General features: G+C 33.0%; 1 protein-coding gene across 1 annotated transcript; it reads right to left on the bottom strand.

The window, feature by feature from the left end:
- Positions 1-988: 988 nt before the first annotated feature.
- Positions 989-8,010, bottom strand: LOC106661465 (THO complex subunit 5 homolog). The gene is made up of 16 exons (XM_014384882.2): positions 7,822-8,010; positions 7,353-7,521; positions 7,112-7,249; positions 6,831-7,045; positions 6,683-6,758; positions 6,442-6,627; positions 6,165-6,297; positions 5,983-6,092; positions 5,472-5,571; positions 3,543-3,648; positions 3,376-3,472; positions 3,113-3,323; positions 1,876-2,058; positions 1,697-1,815; positions 1,443-1,618; positions 989-1,366 (listed from the first exon to the last, which is right to left on the bottom strand). The coding sequence occupies exons 2-16, from the start codon at positions 7,488-7,490 to the stop codon at positions 1,300-1,302; spliced, it is 2,055 nt and encodes a 684-aa protein (XP_014240368.1). The 5' UTR covers positions 7,491-7,521; positions 7,822-8,010; the 3' UTR covers positions 989-1,299.
- Between the last annotated feature and the right edge of the window lie 1,545 nt (positions 8,011-9,555).

The raw sequence follows: 9,555 nt of genomic DNA, 5'->3' as shown, positions 1-9,555 counted from the left end.
AAGTATGTATTGAAAAAAAATTCTAAAAACGGTAACACATAGGCCTTTAATAATTATGGTAAGGTCGCAGGGTGATGAATCTGCCATTTTTGATCAATTTAATCTGCTTATTCTCTATATTTATTTTACTGGCCAAAACAGTGCGGGTAGGCAGTCTAAAATGATTGGAAACTACCAAGCCAGAGAGCTGTAATTGGAGTAATCTGATCCTTGTCAGCCCTGAAAGAACGGCTCCAATGGTGTACGAATAAGTAGAGAGTATTTGTAAAGGTAAGCTTCAATTAATACTCAAGATCCTTGTACCCATCATGAAAAGCTTTCACATAATATTCTTTGCGCTCGAGGAAGGAGGATATGCAGTCTGCAATGTAAAAGACAATGGTGAGAGCAAAAGTCAAATAGACAGACTACAAAATTAAGCTAATGTTTTTGATCATGGTCGACAATTTTAAGCATTTTTCTTTTTTATTAAAAGCCCCTTTTTTTTTGTCATTAAAATTATCATTTTTATCACCAAATAACTAGTAGATATTCAATGGCACTTCCTTAAATGCCGAACATTCGATATTCAAATCTTGCCAATACACTTGTTTTAAGTTTCATAAAAGACAATCAATCCAACTGATAAAATAGATTAATCTTTATGTAAGGTATTGATTGAGATAAAAAAGTCAGCATCATGAGCTGGATACGAACCCACAACCTTCAGCTAAATACGCTGCTGCTCTACCACTTGGGCTATCGTGATGGCAAAAAGGAGGGAAAATTTAAAAGGTGGGGTTGAGATGGGAAGTTGGTGTCCGAGTGGATCGAAGTCATGATAGCTCAAGTGGTAGAGCAGTGGCGTATTTAGCCGAAGGTCGTGGGTTCGAATCCCGCTCGTGACACTAACTTTTTTATTTTAACCATACCTTACATAAAGATTAATTAATCGAAAGGTGTTATTTGGTCAATCGGACCACGAAATCTAATGAATTTGATCAAAATGTCAGGTCAATATGATTACATAATTTATATTTGTAAACCTGCTGTAAAGAAATTACAGAACAAATGGCAAACGGAAAATGTCATTTGTATGATTTAATACATAATTGATTTACATGAAAATTATGAAACAGAAAGTATATCGAAATATGACAAAAGATGGTTTTTTCAAATAAATGTCTACAGGGCCCTGTCAAACATTAATATTAAATGTTTTTGTATAAAATGTATATAAAACAATTTTCAATTAATTCTGATACAATCAATATAAATTTTATGTGAAATATGTTCAGTTCTAAAAATACGATTGTGTTTTTATCGCTGAACGAAGACACCTTCTCCAATAGCTTCATATTTATAAGGCCGGCCTCTGTTTCTTCCTCTGCAGAAAAAAAAAAAAATTAAACAATCTAGATAAGTAAAATAAAACAATTACTATATCAAATGTTTAATAATACCTTGAAGGGTGAAAGAAAGTCTTTTTCTCTGACCGAAATTCATCTGGATACATACATTCCAGCGTTATGTCTAAACACACCATGGCCCTGTGCACTTGAAACATGAGCAACGATTGAGCCCAGTTTGTTTCCGTTAAAAGTTCTCGCCAGTAAAAATTCACTTCCTTCTCCATATTCTGTGCGGAAAGAGCAAAAGTTGATTTTATGCTTTATTTTAAACTAAAACCAATTGTTTTACAAACATAAAATCTTACACTCAAGTCAGCATTGTTACTAGAATTCCACACTCTATCATTCCACTCTAATTGAAAACAAAATATCGGAGGAGCGATCGGGTAGTTGCTTTTCACCGATACAAACATAGTTAAAATTGCTGTAAATAAATCAAATAATATACACACACCGTTATTGTAAGTAAAAACAGTTGGTATACCTTGTTCCCTTGTTATAACGCTTTTGAAAAATATGTCGTACTGGGATATATGCTCTGAACTGCTCAGATGAGACGTCGCAGGATGGTGTTTGAAATCGTTCCACGTACACGTCTCCCAGTTTTTTAAGGTGCAGGATAATTTTACAGATCTCATTTCAGTCGGTCCTAATATGGTTCCATTTTCTAATCATTGGAAAAACAAATTTATTAATATGACCTTATAATAAGCAACAATTTTTACCTAATAGTTAATTAAGGGAATTAATTTTTTAAGCAAGGTTGTTTTTACTGTAATAAATTATCTACATGACCCTCGGCCCCACCACAACCAACTTTCAAGCCAAACTGTGCACATGAAATAATCAGAAAAGATATCAAAGATAATCACTATATTTTGTACATAATTGTGTAGTCATCTGTGTAATTTAAACAATGTTTATAAATCTCAGGCCCTGAAGATGATCTCAATAAAGATCGAAACGTTGGCACGATAAAGAAAATGTTTTTCTAAACCTACACTCGTAGGTCATCACACCAGGCCACATCTCACGATCTCTAAATAATCAATAATAAAAATAATCATTCATTCAATCAGGCAGCTCGAAAGCTCTCCTAGCTTACGTATTTCCAGGACAGGCTTCAGTTAAATATCATCAAATTGGGACTATCAACATAAGACCAATGTCAATTATGTCTTTTTTGTTTAAAGTCCATTTGTAAGTACATCAAGCTCGAATGAAGAGCTGTTGGATTTAGGATCTACACCTTACAGTGATGCACACCATGTCAACTGAGTTCAATAATCAAAAAATAAACCCAGTCGTAGGAAACGATCAAACTACTGAAATAAATATATCGTACAGTAGTAATACGTTAGACACCAATGAAAGTTAAATAGTAATCCCGTAAGAATTATACGATCATCGCATTATTGGAGATCGAGGATCAATTATGAATCATTTTTGCATCCTTCCATCACCCCAGGGAAGCCTCAGGGGGAACCAATACCCATAGACTCTTTTCTTCCATTTTGACCTAAAATATCTATTGTCAATAAAGTTTCTTCGAAACTGCTTCAAAATTTTTATCAAGGGTTCTTATATGATTGTTGAATGAACTTTCCAAGGATCTTTCCTATGAAGACGATCGCTGATCCATTAGGGAGAGGAGAGTTAATACTTTATTTCATGAGGTACTGTACTGGGAATTAACTATGTATAAGTTAAAATGAGCATACCAAGATCCAATATTTGTTTCACCAGAGCCACTCGAGACTTTATCCTCCTACTGATCTCTTTCATAATCACCGGTAAGTTGAATTTGGCTATTTTCTGTACTGGTTCCACACCTACTGAATCTCCAAATGTACCAAAATTGAGACCGCCCATTTTCTGTGCCCATAGGTACGGAATACCTACTTTACGTTGATCGAAATTATCTAGGCCGACCTGAAATAAAAATTGATCTAAATAATTTTTCCAGTAATTTGTTAACACTTACTTCTCTCAGCTGATAGTGATTAGCGACATTGGGACTTTCAATTCCGACATCGCCGGAAAATAAATTCATTAGAATGTTATTATTCTGCAACAATGAACTGAAATCGGTGTAGTGTTAATTAATAAAGTTATTAACGTTAAGATGGTGGTGGGAACAGGGGCTAATACCTGGCTGCAGAGCTTTTCACTTTTGTATGAAGAACCACGTTGGGCAGGACTGTTACGATTTTTAGCTTCATCAAGTAAAAAAATTCTAATGTTAAACTAGTTCCATCTACAACAAGCAAATTGAAAAGGTTGATTTCTCTTAGGAGTGGAAGATTGGATAAGATATTTATTATTAATGTCGACATACAGGAAAATAGTGTAAATAAACCTAAATAATACTTCAAAGTATAAAATAATTCTACATTAATGCATTCACTGACATAATTCTGTTGCTACTAAAAAAGTAACTTTTGAATAGTTTAATCAATTTACTAACAATAAATAGCAAATGATAGTCAACAATTTACAGGAATTGAGGTTAAAAAAATCAGCGTTCTAACAAAATGCCCTTTTCCACCATAAATGTTCTTGTAGATCTAAAAAAAAGCACAGAACCATGATATGTTGTGCCTGAGGTCTGTCAAGAAAACATGTACCCGTGGCCATGGTCAATATGCTAAGAATGTTAAATATATAAATATCAGATATTTGTCACGAAATGATGACAAATTCACAAATAATTCAAGTCTTTACCAAGTATATGATGTAACAACAAAACATACAAATTGAAATTAATACAATTTTAATTCAATTTCTCTCTTTGTGAATTTGGTCGTTACCGACCATCCTGGCCTGCCTATCCTCCCTGATGCAGTTGTAAGTAACAAAACTGATGCCCACCATTTACATTCAGCCCACTTCTGGGCTAGTGAGCATGATCAGAGGAGTGGTTATGGCTCGTGTCAGTGCAAAAGCCGAGTACAACTCTCATGGCAGTTTTTTATGCAGAAATCAAAAGGGACAGGCAGTGCAAGTGATAGGTAGGGAACATATACTTAATATTTTTGTATATAATATTCAATAATATGCAGATTGGAGCAACGATCGGATCCTGACATGTTTGACAAATTTTGTTTTTGAGCGACTATTATGGGTCCCTACTTATAAAAACCATCAATTAAAGCAAAAATAGGCAATGCTTGTCTTTTATTCGATTTTTGTATTAGTACCACAAACAATTAGCTTACGAACAATTAAAATGTCGAATTAATTAGTTCTGGGTTAAAAAAGCTGGATTTTGTTTTACCGAAAAACGACGCTCAGAAATAGTTTTTAGCAAATCACTTGAGAATGTAGTTCCAAATTAAAAACCATTTGCACTGTTGAATTTAATATCAAAAACCTTCAAAACAATGTATATTGATGAGTATCTTGTCACTTGAAATAGTTAAGCTCCTATTCGTAGACCACACTTTTTGGCCTATGTTGAACTAGACAAAAATAAGTGTACATTTGCCAAAAACACACACACCAAAGAAAAAAAAATTATAAGGGGAAACTGAAGTTAAACACTACCCTGTATAAATGCAAGGGCAGAGACTAGGACAACGAGAGTGATCAGCTACCCCACAGGATTTTCTACAATAATTTTACATTCTAGTCTGTAATTTTTTTCTTTCAAAATTGCGAAGGTATGATGCAATTAGATATGATGGAATCAGATAATTTCAAGGGTGAGGAGTTTGTGAGCCATGTGACCAGTACAAGATTTTAACTGGCTGCTCAACATGCTGATTGATGTAGCACTTTTGATATAGAGCCCAAATTTTATGTCTCGTTTTTGGACTGTTACACTTCCAAAACAATCAGAAGTAGAATGTTTCATTAATATTTAAAAATATTATTAATGATACATTTTTTTTAAATATTGGCCAGAGTAAGAATCAGAGAATGAGATGAATTAATTGTTCTTGGGGAAAGGAGGATAACATGAAAAAAGGCCAAGGGCGACAGTGGGAACTGAACCTACAATGACGGGTCTATAAGCCAAGAGTCTATCATGCTGACCACTTGGCTATCCAATAAATGATATAATAACATAAAATATACCTTTTAAATTCATTTTTAAATTGACAGACAAAGGATGCTTTGCTAATAGTTTTTTCCGCTTTAGTTCTTTCATTTCCCTTTTTTGACTCTTCCCGACATCCTTAAAAAAGAAGAAAAAATGTAGCACATTTACATTATGAATATTATTTTTTTTTTACAATTAATTAAGGTTTTTAGTTGAGATAAAAAAGTCAATGGGACGAGTGGGATTCGAACCTACGATCTTCGGCTAGATACGCCGCTGCTCTACCACTTGAGCTATCGTGACCTCAATCCACTCGGACACTAACTTCCCATCTCAACCGCACCTTTTGAATTTTCCTCCTTTTTGCCATTTTTCAAATGTTATGTAAAAGTTGGTGTCAAGCCGAAGATCGTGGGTTCGAATCCCGTTCGTGCTATTGACTTTTTTAGCTCAACTAAAAACCTTAATTAACTGTAATATATTAATTGGTCAAGCAGACCACAAAATTAGTGAATTATTATTTTTTTTATGAGGGAAATCACATACACCATTTTCAGATCCTTCGCTCGAAGAGTCCTTTTCAGCGTTTACATCTATAGTTTTCATAAGCTTGGCTTTTTCTTTGTCTCCAACAATGTCAACAATGATATTTTTATCTAAAAATAAAAAAAAAAGTTTAGACCAGACATATCACAATCATTATATCATTATTTTAAATAGTATTTTACCACAAGCTTCACTGTATGCGATAACTTGAACATACAGAAAATATAAAGCATGGGGTAAATATGAAGCAATATCACTGGTCGTGGAAAAACGATACGTCTGTACACCTAGCCTTTCTTGTAAAGGCTTTGTAACCTGAAATTAATAATTTATTAATAAACAGTATAATTTTTAAATTTTCATCTCTTAAATTTGTCTCGTATACGATTTCTCACCAGTTCAATGTAAGAAATTAAACAAGAAACAAAAAGCAAAATATTTCAAATAAAGTTTAATTACATTCAAAACTTCTTTGATATGCGGTGATAAACTATCTAGATCGTTGATTTTTCTCTCTATTAGTTTGGATATTGATGTTTTTCTTTCAACAAGCTGGTTATAAAGCAAAGAAAGCTCTTTTCTTTGATGTAATTCCCATTCTAATCTCGCCAATTGGAGTTGATGCTCATCCGTTTGTGTGATTTCCTACAAGACAAGATTCTATCATGCGACAACCAGAGAATATACAACAGCTACTCACCTTCCTCGAGATACTTTCTGGTGCATTTTTGTAAAATTCGTCAATCGGTACTAAATCTATCCCTAAAGGTTTAGACCTGCAATAATCGAAACAAAGCATTCAGCTTAAGTCAAGTTAATTGCATGCTCTTAGCGGTGAAAAGTCTTACTTGAATTGTAAGCATTTGTCTACTTCCTGCTGCAGTTTTTGAATTTCTGAGGATAAGTTCTGTAATTGTAAATGAAGCACGTCAACTTGCTGTCTGACCTTTGTCACGTTATTCCTTGACGTCTTATTACGAATTTTCTCTATTCTATTAAGTTTTTTCAAAATTATGGTTAAAAGGGCAGCGTCGATTTTCTTTTTAACCACTTGATCTTCCCACTAAACATCAAAGGAAATTAATGATTGATAATAATTTTTTTATAAAGAGGAAATGTTCACTCTTACCCCATCCGGCTTTTTAAACTTCAAATCAGCTATTTCTGTTATAAGTAGTGCAAATTCTGAACACGTCTCTCTGTAAATTTTTAAATCTTTTTGCGAATCCCTTCTTAAAGCCTCGTTGTGTTCAAAAGCTGACACTTTCTGGAATAGAAAAAATTTAAATTTGTTAAAAATAGTGAACAAAATGCAAAGAAAAATACACAATTTAGGATGTATGTATATAAAATTTAAAAAACATCCATACATGATAAATGGTAAGAGGGTACGTTTTGTTATCCGTTTCGACATCGTTTTTAACCGAGTCCGTTTGCTTTCCATTTGTTTCTGCAGTGTCGATCTTCCTTCTTTTCTTAGACGAATCTTCCTCTATGTCTTTTGTCATGACTGAAGCACAAAAACTTCAAAACCTAAAACTAAAAATATCAAACGTATTTTACATAATGGTATATTGTCAGAGTACACCAGTTAAACACCTAGCCATAATTTATCATAGTGCTTATCTTTAAGTCAAAGCACATAATTTTAATAAACAAAAACCAATACAAATGTGTGTATAAGCTCGGAAGTTAGTCATTTAGTATCGAGTTTACAATACAAAATTCACGTTTAGAAATTAATTACTTTTTATTTTTACAACATAAAAGTAAACAATACAATTAAGAAGAAATTCATCTTTTTGTACCATGTCTTACAAACGCTACTAAATTATTTACCTCAAAAATCACTAACGTAATACGTAAACACACATCTAGTGATGCCGGATATGACATAAAATAAATTATAAAAACGTTTTACAAGATCCCAAAATATATTTGAAAATAATAAAACGTAAAAATAAACAACGCCAGACGGTTTGAAAACTAAGCACTAGGCAGTAGCCAGTAGGTAGTAGGTACTGTAGTAAAACCTCCACAATGGTTAAATCATAAATTATTCTATTGATTTGCTGACTTAATTAAAGAATAAATCGATATCTCGTCTTTAACTGCGTTAACAAATTTTATTTATGACAACATATAACACTACATATACACATAACATAAATATAACAGCAATTAAAATTGTATGCAGAATAATAGTTCAAATAAACTGAATATGCCACTTCTGAACAGACAATATATACAAATTTCAACTGTTTTCAAATATTTCAAAAATTGTAATTTTACAAACTATTTCATTAAGCAGCAATTAACAGAAATTTCAAAGGAATTATAAATTGTATCCAAAACAATTGGAATTGGTGAAAGAAAAGTAAAATATTCCATATTCTGACTTATCGTATTAGTAAATTTGAACTGTTCTCACATTTTTCAGCAATTGTTTTGTACCCAAATGGTTCATTAAGCTAAAATTATCTTAAATATCACTGCAGTTATGAATTACAATATTAAAAATTGAAATAAAACAAATAATGGGAGAATTTGGATGTATGACAAGCCAATATATGTGCAAATTTGAACTGTTCTCACCCATTTCAGCAATTGTTTTGTACCAAAATGGTTCATTAAGCTACAATTAACTTAAATATCATTGCTGGTATGAATTATACTAATAAAAATTGAAACTAAAAAATAGATGGAGAATTGAGATGTATGACAAGCCAGGGGAACAAATTTGAACTGAATTTCTCACCCATTTCAGCAATTGATTTCTTATACACTGGATATATGAGTTACAATTAACTTAATTAAAGAAATTATAAATTGTATCAAAATAAGTGGAATTGTTTAAATAAAAGTGAAATATGCCACTTTCTGACCTGTCGGATTAGCAAATTAGAACTTCCTCACATTTTTCAGCAATTGTTTTGTACGAAAAATTAAGCTAAAATTAACTTAAATGTCACTGCAGTTACGAATTACACTATTAAAAATTGAAATGAAGCAAATAGTGGGAGAAGTGTCTCGTATGACAAGCCAATATGTCATCTGTCCGAGTTAGGTTGGCTGTAACGTCTAGGAGGAACTGAAGTCTCCTAATACCACTGATTTGGTTAAAAAGAAATAGCTTGCCCCACAACTGTACGCAAGGTTCGATTTAGGCTTAGGTCGAAAATACATGTATGTCTCTAGTATGACATGTCTTTGGTCTTAAGGGAGAGGGGTGAATTGCTCCAACTGAGCTGCCAACCGTGAACACTGGACAGCATCATCATTTGCTTCTTATGTAACCACAACGTCCCAAAGGGCGCTTTTAACTTCATGGGAATACTCCGCCTTGTTTTAAGAGAGATCCGCCAGAAATACTCTGGGAAATTGAGCTGGATAAAGAAGAATTTATCGCAATCCTTAACGGAACGGATAACTGGAGGAATCTTGTGTACCTTACTCATGCCCTTCATTACCAAACATGTTTGATCGACCACTTCAATTTTTAAAATCAAATTAGTGTATCTTAAATAACAAAAATAGGTATATAAGGCAACTTATACAGACAGCTAAGGCCAT

The sequence above is a fragment of the Cimex lectularius genome, unplaced genomic scaffold (assembly GCF_000648675.2).
Source record: "Cimex lectularius strain Harlan isolate CLEC.00 unplaced genomic scaffold, Clec_2.1 scaffold20, whole genome shotgun sequence".
In the NCBI taxonomy this organism is placed as follows: Eukaryota; Metazoa; Arthropoda; class Insecta; order Hemiptera; family Cimicidae; genus Cimex; species Cimex lectularius.
The sequence above is the reverse complement of the archived record's forward strand: the minus strand, read 5'-3'. Positions and strand labels throughout refer to the sequence as shown.